Below are 16186 nucleotides of genomic sequence, written 5' to 3' on the forward strand. Positions count from 1 at the left end.
AAGGGTCTGAATGCAAACAGGGTGATGGCTTCTGCAATGGCATTGAAATCGTTTTACGTTGCTTCGGTTCTTTTATGCTTGTGTAAATCCAGTTTTGAGCAAGAAATCTTTAACCCGTTGGATTATGAGGCAGAGGGAGATGGCAAAACCGATGATAGTCAGGTGGATAATTGATTAGTATCCATTTGCATTAGTTTATTTTTCAAAATCAAATCAAATTGGCCAATTCATCGTCTTATATTATCTATTACCAAGCAACAAATTAAGAACAGTAGTCCTGTCTGATCAAATTAAGAACATGCTGATTCAATTTTCAATTCAGGCGTTGGTGGATGCATGGGACTCGGCATGCGAGCACCATGCGCCGGCGATCTTCCTCATCCCGGCACACACCACCTTCCTGTCCGGCCCGGCATCCTTCGAAGGCCCCTGCCGCGTCACTCCCAGAGTCCACATCGTCGGCACGTTGAAGGCCGTCGAGTCCATCAGCGCCTTCCACTACCCCGCCTGGATCGAGTTCAAGCACCTCGACGACCTCCACATCACCGGCGGCGGCACCCTCGATGGCCAGGGAGCTCGCTCTTGGCCCCACGCCTGCTCGTACTGCAAAAAGCTCCCCATGGTACTCAAACTAATAAACTTACTGATATCCGAATCGTCTCATTTTCTCAAATTTCATGTTTGCGTGTAGTCGTTGAGGTTGCTGAAGGTGAGCGCTACGACCATGACCAACTTGACGTTCGTCAACAGTAAGGGGTTTCATATCAGCATCCAGCAGAGCTCCTCCATCAACATAACCCACCTCAACATAACAGCCCCCGGCGACAGCCCCAACACCGACGGCATCCACATAAGCGGAACCACCGACATCAAGATCGCCGACCTCCACATTGGAACCGGCGACGACTGCATATCGATAGGGCAAGGCGCCACCAACGTCCACATAGAGAACGTCAAATGCGGCCCTGGCCATGGAATTAGGTGACTAATCCTTCCTGATGATCATCCAGCATTTCAATCTTAATTCATTCATCGACGACCTTGTATAAGTTTTTATACTATCGATGTCGCAGTATTGGAAGTCTCGGGAAGTACCAGAACGAGGCGAACGTTTTCGGTGTGCACGTGACGAACTGCTTGCTTTCGGAGACGACCAACGGAATCAGGATCAAGACATGGCCCGGTTCCCCACCGAGCCAAGCGTCCAACTTCACATTCCAGGATATCGTCATGGACAACGTCTCCAACCCCATCTTCATCGATCAACAATACTGTCCAGATTCTAAATGCACCGCAGCAGTAAGAGCTAAATTAAACCCAAATTAGTCGACAAAATATTTGTGCAAACTAACTTGTCCTTTGGTTGACGTACATTTTACCTTTGTTATTGCAGCCATCTCAGGTGAAGATCAGCAACGTGGCGTACAAAAGAATAAGAGGGACTTCAAATGTACCCGCGGCGGTGAAGCTACTTTGCAGCCCGAGCGTGCCTTGTGAGAACGTCTTGCTGCAGGATATCAGCCTGACGATGGCAAACAATGCCAGGGCTAGTGCGACCTTGTCGTCTTGCTCCAATGTAAAGGGTTCTGCAGTGGGGACTCAGAAGCCTGATCCCTGTATTACAAAGGTCAACCGTTGAAAATTAAGATCTTTATTGTGCTATTTCATGGATGAGTTCCATTCATTAAAGTCCATCAAGTCTCCAAGGAATGAATGAATAGCATCGACAGCATTAATTAAATACTGCCAAAAGACAAAATTTAACTCATATAGGCCCTGCAACATTCAGCTTTAGTCCTTTTCTTATCCTTTTATTGAAGTATACTAATTCATCAGCTGATTTGGTCTATTTTTTAAACGATGAATTTCATGCGATACAAGGACAAAAAAAGGACTCCATTTTACACACCTTGTTCCTTAGTGATCTAGCAAAAAGTGGCCGTATAAACTCGCATTGACGTTGTTAGCACTAGAGTAGCATAAGGGATAAACTTCATGAAGTTGATGGTATAGACTAGTGAGCTAGCTATGCAATTTACAAAATTAGGAAATGCATATGAAGATTTGATTAACCAACTAAAAGGATGTAAAAGTCAAAGTGAAACTACCTGGACCTTGCTAGGTATAATCACAAGATAAAGTGTTTGCGAGTAAACTAGAAACATATCTCCTCATCCTTGAGATAGATGACGTCCGTAGCTATTTTCTTCGGCATTCTCGACATGTACTATTTTACATGATTATTCCTGTAAAGGCGTTGATTTTGTGATTTGGAAAGAAATAAAGATTTCAGAATCTAAATGTAATTTATCAAGCTAAATTCCCAATAAAGTGAAGGGTTTGATAAATGACCTTCATTTTCAAATCCGTATGAAGCCCCAGTTCTTCTAGTTACGTTGTTGGGAACTTGAGTGGGTTTTTTTGCACCTTCTTTGAAACTCCTTTCCCGTGGATGAAAGATGTGGCTTTCGTTTAGCTATTCATTCCATTTGTCTGATTAATTATTCTTAGGTTCATAGTGGTTTTATTTATGATGCAACTGCTTAAAAATTAAAATTCTCTGAAACTTGCTGCACTAGCTCTTTTAGCTTTCGGATCGATCTATTCTCTATATATCTATAAAATATTTTAACGTCTAAAACAGTTTTTATTTTAAAATGTTGGATTGTATCTGCACACAGGTACTTAATTCGAGGGACTCCAAGAATGATAGCGAGGCAGTCAAGTACTCGAGGCACCTCCAGTTCCACACAAACAAACCAAGAATGATAGCGAGGCAGTCAAGCACTCGGGCAAGGCACCTCCAGTTCCACACAAACAAACCAAGAAGGATAGCGAGGCAGTCAAGCACTCGGGCAAGGCACCTCCAGTTCCACACAAACAAACCAAGCCCTATGCCCGTTCCAAAGGAAAGAAAATCAACAAGCATATAGGAAGGAGAAATAGTAAGCGATTAAGGGTTTGATTTATATCCCTTGTTTCTCTTCTATTTTTTATTTAAATGAAATTATTATGCGTGAAGATCTCCTGCCAGTGCGCTATGGCATGTTTCAATTTTGATCAAACGCTAAGTTTTTTTTCCAGTAAATTCATTTCTGTTGTGTTATATATCACTGGAGTCGATCAGATTGGTATATATATATATATATATATATATAGTAGATAAATAATTGAGACAATATTTATTTATTGATGACATTGGATCTTCAAGTCTGGAGTGTCATGTATAAGCATATATATACTTCTATGGGACTGGAATATAATGGAGCTAATAAGTTTGACAAAGACTTCAATTTGCATAGTGAGTGTTATCATTGTGCAGTTTGCATGGCCAGCACAAGGATCGCTGGCGCTTCCAATAGATAGCATTCTTCCTAAATCCTAAACAATGATTACCATTTTGTACAAACCTTCAACTCTATATATCCTTATTGATGACGACGGAGGTCGCACAGTACGTGGGTTCGCAGTGGACTACTTGAAATAGGGCGAAAGAGACGTACGTACGTCTATGCGGATATCAGTTCACCAAGCTCCCCCTTCTTCTCATCTGGAGTTCAGGCAACGGGGGCAGGCGAAGTACGGCGGCGCTAGCTAGTACGTAGGTGGTCGGTGGAGATTCCGCGGAGGCAATCTAGATGGTGGAGGCTGGAGCTCAAAGGAGGCAGATCTTAGCGGAGGGAAGCTCAACAAAAGTGGATCTCGATGGAGGCATGCAGGTTAATTTGGAGGGTAAACAAGATTCAGATTCCACAGGAAATCTTCCTTCTCCATCTTGCATGGCTAGTTCAACAGTTCAACCTTTAATTTATCTCTGCCCACTTTTTTTCTCTTTCTATAATCGAATGAACTAGAGGATAAGATCAGCCACAAACCAACCAAAGGCTAAGTTAATATATATGAAGAGTGCTTGCTCATTAATTAATATTTATTTATTTATTTACGTAATAACCTCAAAAAAACAGTACTGCCTCATGTGTGATTTGGGTTTGCAAGCTTTTTTAAATCATCCTATTGAATAATAACACCATGCAAACTTCGAGCAAGTTGTCGTCTGTCGAGCAATTTAATACTGCCTCAGAGTTGTGTGCTCCATCTTTAAAAAATGATAATAAAATAAAATAAAAGTATATTAAAAAAATGATAATAAAATAAGGGTGGACCGGACGCAGAGGGCTGGTTTTCATCTCTGCGGTTCAGTTAGATTCGGTTCAAGCCCCCTGCGCCGCCGGATTTTGCGGCGATGGGATTCTTCTCGCTTCTCCTCCTGTTCTGCGCCGCCTGCGGCCTGTTTCTCAACTCCCCCACTGCCCTCTTTTTCCGGTCTCACAAGGCGGTTCTTTTCCTTCACCTTCGCGGCTTCCACTTCCGCCCTAATCCGACACCGGTGCTGCAGGCTCGGCGCAACACAACGGACAATGCACGGCGGCGATTGGAAGATCCTGAAACAGGAGTTCACCTTCCCTGCGGGCGCCGCCCCTTTCAACAGCTGCCACGCTTCCACTATCGTACAGGTGGAGAGAGATTGAACTCTTCCTATTCTCTCGCCCCCTCTGCTTCAATTCAATCTTCGATCTACAGGTCAGCAAGGACAGCTTCCTGGTGGCCTACTTTGGTGGATCTTACGAAGGCGCGCCCGACGTGAAGATCTGGCTGCAGAGATACAGTGTCAGTAGTGTTACGTCTTCTAGTTGTCTAACTTTACTTCGATTTAAGCGTTGCGTTAGACCCCATTTCATTTGCAGGAAGGTTGCTGGGAGCCGCCGTTGATAGCGGACGAGCAACCCCAAGTGCCGATGTGGAATCCTGTCCTGTTCCAGCTGCCTTCCCGTGAACTACTGCTCTTCTACAAAATTGGGCAGGAAGTCCAAAAGTGAGGCCTTTCTTTTTCTTAGCTCCTTCAGTTCTTCTTCTCATTCATCGGATCGCAGGTGGAGCGGCTCCATGAAGCGGTCAATCGACGGCGGACTAACTTGGTCGAAGCGAGAACAACTCCCACCGGGGATTCTCGGCCCATCCAAGAACAAGGTGAATTCCAACACATATCGCCCACTTGTAATAATGATCCAGTGAGGAATTAATGGCATAACCAAAAGAACCGCAATCGCAATGCAGCCAATCTTGCTGGAAGATGGTCGCCTTCTCTGTGGATCATCCGTGGAGAGTTGGAATTCTTGGGGAGCATGGATGGAGGTAATTCTGATGCTGATGCACCATTATTTTCACAGTGAAACCTTTACTCATGCCTCACCTTAACGTTTTTTGTTCATGATCTGAAAGAATTATTAGAAAGAACTTCCATTTGCTTGATTTCATATCTCATTAGCATCCTAACCATTTAATACGCACCGAGTTAACCTGAACAATCCGAGAAAGGATTTCAAACTGTTATGAGCTCATGGTATTACATTGTAGGTCACAGAAGATGCCGGAAGATCATGGAAGAAGTATGGGCCTATCTATATCGAAGGAGAAACACTCAGTGTGATTCAACCAGTGCCTTACCAGACTACCAAAGGCACCCTCCGACTGCTGCTGAGATCCTTTGAGGGTATTAACAGGGTTTGCATGTCGGAGTCTGTCGATGGAGGGCTGACTTGGAGCCACGCTTATCCAACTGAGCTGCCTAATCCGAATTCAGGCATGTTGCTTTGCCTCTTGACCACGATCGCCATGTGTTGGCTGACCTTACATGGTCTGAACAATGATCTTGATAGGCATTGACGGAGTGAAGCTTAGGGATGGAAGATTTGTTCTAGTATACAACACTGTCTCAAGGGGTGTCCTCAAAGTCGCCTCATCGGTGGATGATGGTGATTCCTGGGATGAGATTACGACACTGGAGGAAGATTTGGACATGGAGTTTTCCTATCCAGCAGTCATACAGGCAATGGACGGCTTAGTACATGTCACATACACCTACAACAGGACACAGATTAAGGTACCATTTAGCTCACTGAAGTGCGCCTGATTGCTTTTGCTGATTAAAACGTGTTTCGCTTTGCAGCATATTGTACTCGAACCTGGTGATGTTGTGAGGAGGCCATGAGCAGTCCAAGTAATTACAGAGTACCATTATCAATTGAAACAGGATTATCGGTTGTGTCTGCAGTATCAACCGATCGCACAATCTTCTGCACGTAAATGCCATTTGATCCCTCTTTTTTTTCGTTTTTCTTTTAGTCAGATTGTAATTTTGAAGTTTGGTAAATTCAATAATCGGAAGCAGTTGTTTAATAAAACTTAATGTATTTTCAAGAAAAATCCTGCAACATTCATCAGAAAACTTTCCATGTAGTGGAGTTGGGAAATTTGCTATCGTGGTAAAATAAACTCAATTCCAGAATGATTATGCAACCCGAAAAGCAACACAATATAGTCTGCAGTCTGCAATAACGTATCATCGGATGAATCCCTAGTGCAAATTGATGAGCGTCTACAATTGATGTCTTGTCTAGTTACTCCACAATTATAAATGCTCCAGCAAGAAAGCAAATTTTTTTTCTCAAATTAACAAGCATGTTTCCGATCACAAAAATGTTCCGAAGTTTCACTAGAGATCATGAAATTAAATCATACACTTGGAGTTATTGGAATTACTTTACAGTCTTGGATACTGCTGCTCCACTATAGATTCCCAGTTGCTACAGGGACAATGCAAGTCGACAGAGTTTTAGAGAAGTCATGACGCATGTGTGATACCAACATCTGGATACTGCGACGTCACGAATACAAGTTTCAGAAGTACATGTATAAAAGGGCTCTTTTTGACAAATACCTGTTTGTTACAAAATTGGATGCTCCTGTTACAGGAGCATGGGAAGAATCACGCTGCTTCATTGCCCTTTAAAGTCTTTGAATCTATGCTCAATTCGGCGAGACTGAAGACACTCAGCTATGGAACCCCAAACGACTCCTCAGTTACAATGTCATCAGGCTGGGAATAGGACTCACTTAAAGTGCTAGTACTATCAGCGTTGAAATTAGCCGGAGCTGATATCATCATTTCAACGCTCTTTAGATGACGAGATCTGTTTGTCAAATTACCAGAGACTATTGTCCTTGTATCCCTGCCTCTCTGCTTTGTCCCAATAAACCCAAATGCAAGAGCTTCTAAAGCCTTGGTGGTTGGAGGTCGGCTCCTGGTGCTTTGCCTTCGAGAAGTAGCAGAAATTTGTTGATCAACAGCAGCTCCAGCAAAGTTTTCCATGGCTCCAAAACTATCCCACTGTGGTCTAGTCTCTGATGACTCTCTAACTCCCTCCATATTTAACTCCTGCTCAGTGCCACCTATTTCTGACTTACTAGGCGCACCTGTCTCATATTCTTGTGAAACATTTGGTAGTGCATTTAAATCGATCAAACTTCTTGACTGTAGCATTCCATCAAATGAAGCAGCACTACCACGACATTCTTCCCTAGAAGAGCAATTGTCCATCTCATCTGGACTGATGTTATTTGAAAAGTTGGGATAGACCTTTCCACAACAAGAATTGGGCACTGCCACCATATCATCATTTAGATGTTGTGAACTCATTTTTGGCGGAACTCCTTCCTCTATGGTATGATTTTTTGAAATAGAGTACGATCGGCGACACGATCTTTCATATTTGCAGGCAGTTAACCTCCTGCGTTTTGCCATAGGTGCTAAATAAGAATGTTGACTGGACTTAGCCCTGCGGCTGGATTCACTTTTTGAAATTTTTACTGGCAACTTTTCATTTAATTGTTCAGCACATTTATCACTTGAGACATGTTCATTATGTGGCACTGTTGTACTCAAAAAGATAATCCCATTCTCAGAAGGAGCAGAGTGAAGAGCCTGTCTGCTGATTCCCTTGTTCTTTAGCTTAGGCATCTTGTTGCCAGATGAGTCTGGATCTCCTTGACCATCTGATGAGCTATCATCTGAATCCTCTGAACTATCGTTTGCTATTTCTCCTATATCGGCTAAAGGGTCATAATGATTGACAGTATCAACAGGCAGAGTCCTCAGTTCCCTCAGCTTGAAAGGTTCTTCACCTAGGGTCAAACTTGTGTCCACAATCGTGAACTTCATATATTCAGAATTAGATGTTGGTACCTTAGGACAGAGATAGGAATGATTTCTGTGATCAAGCTGGCCATTACAGTTGGATTTGGCATTAATGGAACAGTCAATTTCATCCTGAGTCGTGCTGCTACTTGTGCCTCTTTCGGTCTCCAATTCAAGTAGTCTGGGGTCTGAAGCCACTTTATTTAGGACATCAGCAACAGAATCAAAGTAGTGATTTCCTTTCACGAGCCTTTTTCTTGAGAATTTCTTGATGCCAGGGATAAGAAACACCAAGGAATGCTTTGCTGTAAGAATATCTTTGGGCTGCTCTGAGTGCCAACCCCTGGCTAACAGACGAGGCCAAACTGCTTCCCAGAAAATATCATTTGACTTTGCCTTGCTTAACCTGAAATCACCTGTCAGAAACTTGATGATGTCTCCAGAAGAAAGAGAAGAACATGCTTTGCCAACAGGTATCTCAGGGCGAACAGATAATGTCTGATTTGATCTAACTGGATCCAAAATGATGCCAGTGAGATCATGCTTTCCGGTACCAATTCCGATGGCTTCAACCAAAACTTGCATACCAACTGTTGTCTTCAAAGTGCAGACAAATTCCTTCAAGGAAATTCTGCCCTCGTTGAATATACTTATGGCCTGGAAAAAATGTGTTGCAACTTTCAGTGGAGAATATCTTCTGCTGAGTATGAAACTATAATGAAAATAGAATATGACACTTAATCCTAGAATAATCAGTCTTAATACTAATAAACTGGAAATGTTGAAAGGTAGCTCCAGAGTGAAGAAACAGAAATAATATCATAGAAACTGGTATAGCAGTCCAGTTTGACAATGCTACAACTTGAGTAAGATGAGCAAACTGAATACATTTAAAAAATGTTAAGCTGTTAAACAATTACAAATCTTATGTCACAAATCTGTAGTAATTTGTAGAGTTGTTTTTTCAGTTAAGAATGATTCTTGATCATTTCCCTGTAAAAAATTTGTATAAAAGGAAATAAAGTTTAATAACACACCTATTACTCCGCTTGATGAAGCAATTTACATATCCCAAAGGTCAATAGATAGCCTGTGTAGTGTTTTTTTCAGAAATAGAAGAAACCATTGTTCATTGATTGGATTAGTAAATCAAGTGGTAGTACCACATTCATTTTGGGAATATTAAAATATATGACATATAATAAATATGAGAGAACAAATATGATATAAATATTATAATATGGATAAGTTGTTCTTCATGAGGAATACTTACTTGATGTGCCACATGATTTAGGACTCCGCTCATATTTCACACTCATTGTATTAGCTTGCTAGCCATATTATTTTGATGAGAACCCCAGTTGTCGGGTGTGGCTGTTGGATGTGATGCCATCTAAATTATTTAGTTGTTTAGTTTTAGTACCTATGTTAGAGTCAGCATCAGACTAGTGGCAGATGCACCACAATTACTCTTGACTATTCCTTTGGAATGGTTGTAGTTTGCAGGTGTTCAATCAAGATTTAACAATCTCACATTGAGACATTAAATTAGTATAAATTACTCAATTGAATATTATGTTAATATTCAATGTTCAGGTCCCTAACTACATTTGAATTCCATTTTAGTTGAAGAGCAACTTTAGGACCATTGTTGATGGAGTGTTTATTATGCTCTCTCTCAATCTGTAAAAGTGCATAATATCCTCTCTAGATACACAATAACCTCACTTGATTAGAAGTGAGCAAAAGAAAGATGGGTGAGGCATGAAGTCTTAAGGTTAGATGAATGGTCCTTGATCTCATGGTGAATGTTGAGTTGTAGAGAGACTAAGCAATTTAAGAGGGTGACAACGACCCTCTCTCTTTCTCATGTGAGCTATCTAGGACTGAGCTGGATTAAAGGGAAGGCTAACTCGGATAAGTTTCTTAAAGGGATCTCAATTGACCAAATTTTTATTCGATTCCATCCAATTTCACTTTCAATTTAACAGGATTTCAATGGATTCAGATCAATTTTCAACTGTTATCTAACATATCTCCAACTTTCTGTATCGATATCCACTAATTTTGCCAACTGTAGACTCTCAATAAGGATATTGTAGTTTGAGGAGGTTAGATATCTTTCAGATAGCATTGTCACTAAGAGGGTATGTGAAGAATCCTTTTCTAATTAACTCTAAAAAGTAGACATTGATCTTTTGGCTAGATAGAAAGAACTACTACAACAGGCAAGATTTTGAAGCCTGCAATCAGAGGGAAACAACAAGTGATTAAAGTCTGATGGTTTATCTATAGATATGAGCAAGACATATCACTTTGATAATATGGAGAACAGTATTTGGGCCAAAAGGGTTATACTTAACATGCTTACATGTCACAAATATGTAGCGATATGAGTTATACAGATCTTGCACAAGCAATATGAAGCTTAATGTAGGTGGCAAAAAGGCTAATATGAGTGGTATAGATGTAAATGCAATACAAAATTTGAAGTACCTAATATAACCAATGATCATGCCTATCATGCATGGACGATAAACATAAAATAGAATTGCTAGTAAAAATAATTTGGAAGTGAATGTTCGATTGTCCCAAACTAATTATATGTATGAGCATGAGCTGAATAATGATTTAGAGAAATTATGAATAAGCACATGAATTCTGACCGTAAATAAATAAATAAGCATATGAATTTAAATTCACATTTCCAAGATTCAAATACTTGTTCCTTTGAAAGTGTAATTTTCATCAACATCAACCTACGTCAGTCCCATCTATTTGTGATCAGCTACATTTGTATTGTCCTTCTACTGAATTTTGCAAGGCTATATTACTAGTAATATTCAGTCTTAAAATAATTTGTAATTACATTTAAATTTTTTCTTTGGTCTCCCTCTATACCTTCAACTTTGAACGCCTCAACCATAATTTTACATTGAGAAAATTAAAAATAGATCAATATTTAAGGAAGATGAAGAGCTCAGATCATTAAGTTGCAAAGAGCAAATAAACACGTTTATTGGAAACAATTACATACTAAATAAAACTAGTCTTATCTTTCATTTATAATATAAATATAGCTTAAACAGACCAAAATTTGAGATATTTAAAATTTCAGACCTTTTATGGAAACTTGCATAAGGCTAGAAAATATTATAAGAGTGACAATCTAGTCATACGTATGCAGAATATGAAATGATAAAAGTTAATTGTTTTAACCTTATTGGGGCAATTATAGGGTGACAAATGTATTTTAAGATATTTGAGAGTGGTGGTGGATCAAGTTATTTTCTTGCAAAATTGTAGGACAACAAGGACAAGCTAATGTCAATTGATATTGAGTATCAACACGAGTTGACACCAATACAATATTGTTCAAAGCTAGGATGAAAACCAGTATCAAAACTGAGGTTTAAACCCTCACTTGATCAACTTGTTGGAGAAACACTGAGTTGCAATGATAAAAAATTCTGAACTTGGGATATAGAGGACCATCATCATGACATGGTTGCTTAATTCCATATGAACAATAATAAGTCGAAACTATAAGTTACTAGAGACTGCCAAAGGGATTTGTTAGATGATGTACCTGAGTTTCCCAATGGCCAAGATACCTCAGTCATTTATAAGATTCAATCTAACACCTGAAATACTCAGCAACGTAATCTCTAAATTATTGTTACTGCAATTTAATAACCAATCTATGGTAAAAGATGGATCTACATTGAAAAAATTTCATTACACATGAAGATACTCAAGTGATTCTTCAAGAGAAAGAAAGATTGCATCTTCAAGTTATTGGCAAATAGGATTTCAGTTTGATCAGGCCCTTGTGCAAATTCTTAAAAGGAAAAGTTGTCAGCTTTAAATGAAACTTTCTCCATTGTCTAGATATATGATGTCGGAAGCTCGACTTGTGATTCAGGCATGTTTTAAACTTGGCAACAGGATGGCATAAGAGTTGGAATGAAGTCTTCTGATAGCTCATCAAAATCAACTAGCTGTGAAGAACTTTGGTATACTTACTGCAAGAAGTCTTATACTTGAGAAATTTACTTTCATCTTCATGAGAAAGGAGCTAGTGTTAGACTGAATTGAAAAACACACAAATTGAGAAAGCAAAGATGACTCTCATGAGTCCTCCAATCAAGATAGAGACCCAATGGGTAGGATAGTTAATTTTGGAGTGATGATGCATGGCTCATAAAACAATCTCTTGATGATTGGACAACCTACGGTGTTTGTTGGTTAAAGTGATATCCATCATGACTCTCACTGAATGCCTAATCTTATGACAAACCTTTCTCTTTATTGTCACTCAATTATTCCTATAGAAGGCATTCTTCTAGTGCCTTTGCTAATAAAAGGCTGATCTATACACTATCTAATCACTTCCCCAGAATTGTGTACCATAGTCTTCTTATAAAGCACTTGGATGTAATTCCATTGTCCACCTTTTAGAAACAACATAAAAATACCTTGGATTCAAGAGGTCACAATAGTAGCTGCTTAGCTACTCTTAGACAATCCTTTGCCTGACTGGATGCAACAATATATGAATATATTCCTTATTTTTTATATTTGAACCCTCATTGTTGGGGGAGAACTTAAGTGACACAAGGATTCAATGATCCCTTTTCTGGTTCACTTGAGTTGCCTTTACATGTTCAGTTCTTCCCAAATATCACCAATTGAACCTTAGCCATCAGCCAATGTTTCTCCTTTCTACTAAGGCCACACCCCAAGAGGAGTAAGCAAGAAGTCAGCTGATCCTCGACAAACCCATTCCTTATAGTAGGTACTTTATACTCTACTACAAGGATTTCCCTTGTACTATAAGCACCCAGGCTCCCTTTAGAAAGAGGTCATAAATAAGAAACAAAGAAAATGTTTTTCTTGCTTTATGTAGCATATTGCTTTACACACAAGTATAAACTAGCAATGGAACTTCAAGTCCGGTAGCAATGAGCACATAATTAGCAACGAGTAACAGGAATAATCAGTGATAAAAGAAAAAGGCAAAATGTATATTTTTCTTACTTAATCGATGCACAAGTTTAAATTAGCAGTGGCATCCTAAAGTCTATTAGCAATTATCACAGAATTAATGTGTATTTGGAATAGTCAAAGAGTACCTCCAACAAAGTATCATGAACATCCTTTGGCATTTTAGGTAGAACACGTGACAGGAACTCTTGTTGCCTCCATCCAGTAAAAATCCGGTGGCCAAGAATGGACCTTCTACTTTTTAGCTTTCTACATGCTGACCATCTGCGATATGCATCAGATCTGTAGAACTTTCCATAATAGTAGGATAATATGTCTCCCATCTTTTTGCATCCAATGAACTTCTTCACTTGGACAAGATTCTTTCCAAAGATATACAGGCTGAGGAGAAAGCTTTGTGTTTCATTATAACTCCAAGAGGAAGATATTGTACCAGGCAAGGGACTGTAAGAGATATTGACACTAGGTTGCAACAAAGGAACATCATTGTGCACCCTATTATCTGACATAGTGCTTCCCTTGATTCTAGATCCATCAGGTTCTTCCATATGATTTCCAAAATCAGTATGTTCTTCTTTACATGTAAGGAGATTTACAATGTGACAACTTGAATTCTCCATTGGTACTTCACTTATTGTATAATCAACACACTCAGCTTCAACTTTTCCAGTGCTTGAGTGTTTCACTATCCCACCTTCAATGACACTAATACTGGAACAAGAAACTCCTTTTTGTTCATCTTTGATAGCATCGTCCATGTGGAGAACCCACATAATGGGAATGGCTAAGTCTGCTCTGGCATGATAATCAAGAGCGCCAATGTTATTGATACTAGTAAGGCATGATTGTGACTCTATTGCTAGCTTTGGAATGCCCACTTGGTACCCATCTCCTATGCGAGGGGATATCAATGGTTCATCATAAATACCATTTCTGACAAGGGAATCTGATGAAGGTAACTGATCAAAAAACGTGTCAGCAATGTGCTCTTCTTCAACACAGTTCATTTCGCAAGAATCCATCTGTCAACACATTGACTAGAAAAGGTCAGGCACCTGTGCATTGCCTCACAACTTTGCAGAGAAAGGCCCAAATAATAATTAAGTTGTTGATTTACCAACCCAACTCAGATTTGAATAAAGATGTGAAATTTAGTGCAGACATTGTCCAGGGACATTAGATTTCAATAAAGATGTGAAATTTATATGGATGCATTGTCCAGGGATAGGACTCGTATGCCAACCAGATCTTCAAAAGCTATATGCAATTTCTCCAATTTAATTCGTCTGAAATAAATTGATTAAAACATTAACTAGGAAATATCAGAAACTTGTGAATCGCATTCCCTGTGCATCAAAGAAACGCCCGAATATGGATGTAATGTCAGAAAAGGGGGTGGATGTCAGATACATATAAGAATATCTCTTCTACTATAGCATTCTTCAAGAAACGCATATATTTGAAATAGCGGGAATTTGAAAACAAAAATCAACGCCGGGAAAGAAAATAATTAGTTTTACTTTTTCTTATAAAAAAATTAATCATTTATAAATTTTTATCACCTGAAACCTAATAGAGGGAAATGGTTCAACTCAGTAAAAATGGTAAAACAAGAAAGACTAATCCCACGGACCAATTTTGGGAATGAAGATATACGAACAAGAAACCAAGCCTAACAGGCAACATGTTATACATGCCGACGACTCCTTTCAACAGTCAAAACAACACGCCAATAAATGAAACCCTCATACGATGATATCAGCCCAACAGCAAGCTAACCAATTAGAAATCAACAATAAGATCCTGCAATCATCAAGTATATCATTCTAGTTCTGAGGCGTTACGAAGTAAACCATCGGCCATACACACTGCTCGATCCACATTCAAAGAAAAATACTTTTTGACGAGGATTCCCATGATAATTCAACAAATCCTACAACTCCCCACGTTAGCAGAACACCCGGAATCATGTCACGAACATAGTCAGAAAAGCAGACACCAAAAAGCTTACTAACAAGAAAGCACATAAGGTAAAAAAGAAAACGATAACGAGATTGAAAACAAAGCTACAGGAAAGTAGTATACCGATCGCTAGGAAGAGGTTGGTCACGACGAATCTTCGCCTTCAACAAACAAACCGACCCACGAGAGAGAAGCAGAGCGAAGGAGAGGGCGACGAGGAGAGCGACGAGAAGGCGGAGCCGCGGAGGCAAGACAGAGACTTGGAAAATAATAATAGTGGCCTAGTGGTGAGTTCGTTCTCCTCTTCCATAAGTTTGCCGAAATAAATAAGGCCTTTTTATCTTTCATTTAATAGATAAAAAAATTTTAACTGCGCCAGTGGGTCCCGTCGTTGCATGCAATCATAAGGCAGGTAGCAGCCGGTTTTTGAGACGATTAATGTAATGGATAAATCAATTAAAACTTCTCTTAAATTGTTTTTTTTATTTATTTTAAAACAAAAGTTTTTAATGTGCTGTGAAAATTATATCAATCAATATGCTTTTACAAATTTATTTTTCATATTCCAATTTTATCTTTAAAATCAAATTTGTAAAATAGATTCTATAGAGGCCTAATTTTCAAAATCAGCATTAAAATAGTTTGTTGTTTTTTAAAAAATAGATTTGACATATTTCTATTTTAGTTCTTTTAAACTAAATATTGTAAATAGTTTATATAGAGTGCTAATTTACAAAATCTCCGAATTTATGATAAAATTTTATAGGACCAGTCATTTACTCCACGTGCCCAGCGGATCCCTTGCGTGTAATTGGACAGCCGAATTCTTCTGGGCAAATCGTCACGTGAATAAAAAGCCCATACAACTTTGGATTTATAAAGTCGTGCAAAGGCCCATAATCAAATAAACTCGATGACATCTAAATAGATGGAGTTCAAACAATCTCAAATTAAATTTAAACTCGAAAAAAAATACTATTAAAAGTTGACTTTCAGCTTAGGTCATGAAGAGCATGATATACGACTTGCACTTTGGAAATGGAGGTGGAAAGTTGGATCCTCTTATGGTTCCATCTGAGCAAGCGAGTAGTGTTCAACAACGCTACTTCAGATATAAGATACAGACAATTCTTAGAAAGCAACAAAGGTACTCACTCTCACTGTTCTTATGTCTGACATCAA

The 16186-nt window shown here is 39.2% G+C and overlaps 3 protein-coding genes across 3 annotated transcripts; 2 read left to right on the forward strand and 1 right to left on the reverse strand.

Annotated features, from left to right (window-relative positions):
* The first annotated feature begins 24 nt into the window (after positions 1–24).
* On the forward strand, positions 25–1639 carry LOC141825441 (exopolygalacturonase-like). Its single transcript, XM_074712826.1, has 5 exons — positions 25–162; positions 323–622; positions 692–981; positions 1074–1299; positions 1394–1639. Exons 1-5 carry the CDS (start codon positions 25–27, stop codon positions 1637–1639), a joined length of 1200 nt encoding a protein of 399 aa, XP_074568927.1.
* A 2545-nt stretch (positions 1640–4184) lies between these two features.
* Positions 4185–6236, forward strand: LOC141829029 (uncharacterized). Its single transcript, XM_074716477.1, has 9 exons — positions 4185–4323; positions 4397–4514; positions 4582–4668; positions 4746–4873; positions 4932–5028; positions 5116–5193; positions 5416–5641; positions 5718–5941; positions 6008–6236. Exons 1-9 carry the CDS (start codon positions 4244–4246, stop codon positions 6047–6049), a joined length of 1080 nt encoding a protein of 359 aa, XP_074572578.1. The 5' UTR covers positions 4185–4243; the 3' UTR covers positions 6050–6236.
* A 286-nt stretch (positions 6237–6522) lies between these two features.
* On the reverse strand, positions 6523–15235 carry LOC141828648 (uncharacterized). The gene is made up of 3 exons (XM_074716140.1): positions 15128–15235; positions 13171–14064; positions 6523–8692 (listed from the first exon to the last, which is right to left on the reverse strand). The coding sequence occupies exons 2-3, from the start codon at positions 14062–14064 to the stop codon at positions 6896–6898; spliced, it is 2691 nt and encodes an 896-aa protein (XP_074572241.1). The 5' UTR covers positions 15128–15235; the 3' UTR covers positions 6523–6895.
* Between the last annotated feature and the right edge of the window lie 951 nt (positions 15236–16186).

Source organism: Curcuma longa, chromosome 1, assembly GCF_044706935.1.
Source record: "Curcuma longa cultivar G26 ecotype Majalengka, Jawa Barat chromosome 1, ITB_CL_G26_1.1, whole genome shotgun sequence".
Taxonomy (NCBI): Eukaryota; Viridiplantae; Streptophyta; class Magnoliopsida; order Zingiberales; family Zingiberaceae; genus Curcuma; species Curcuma longa.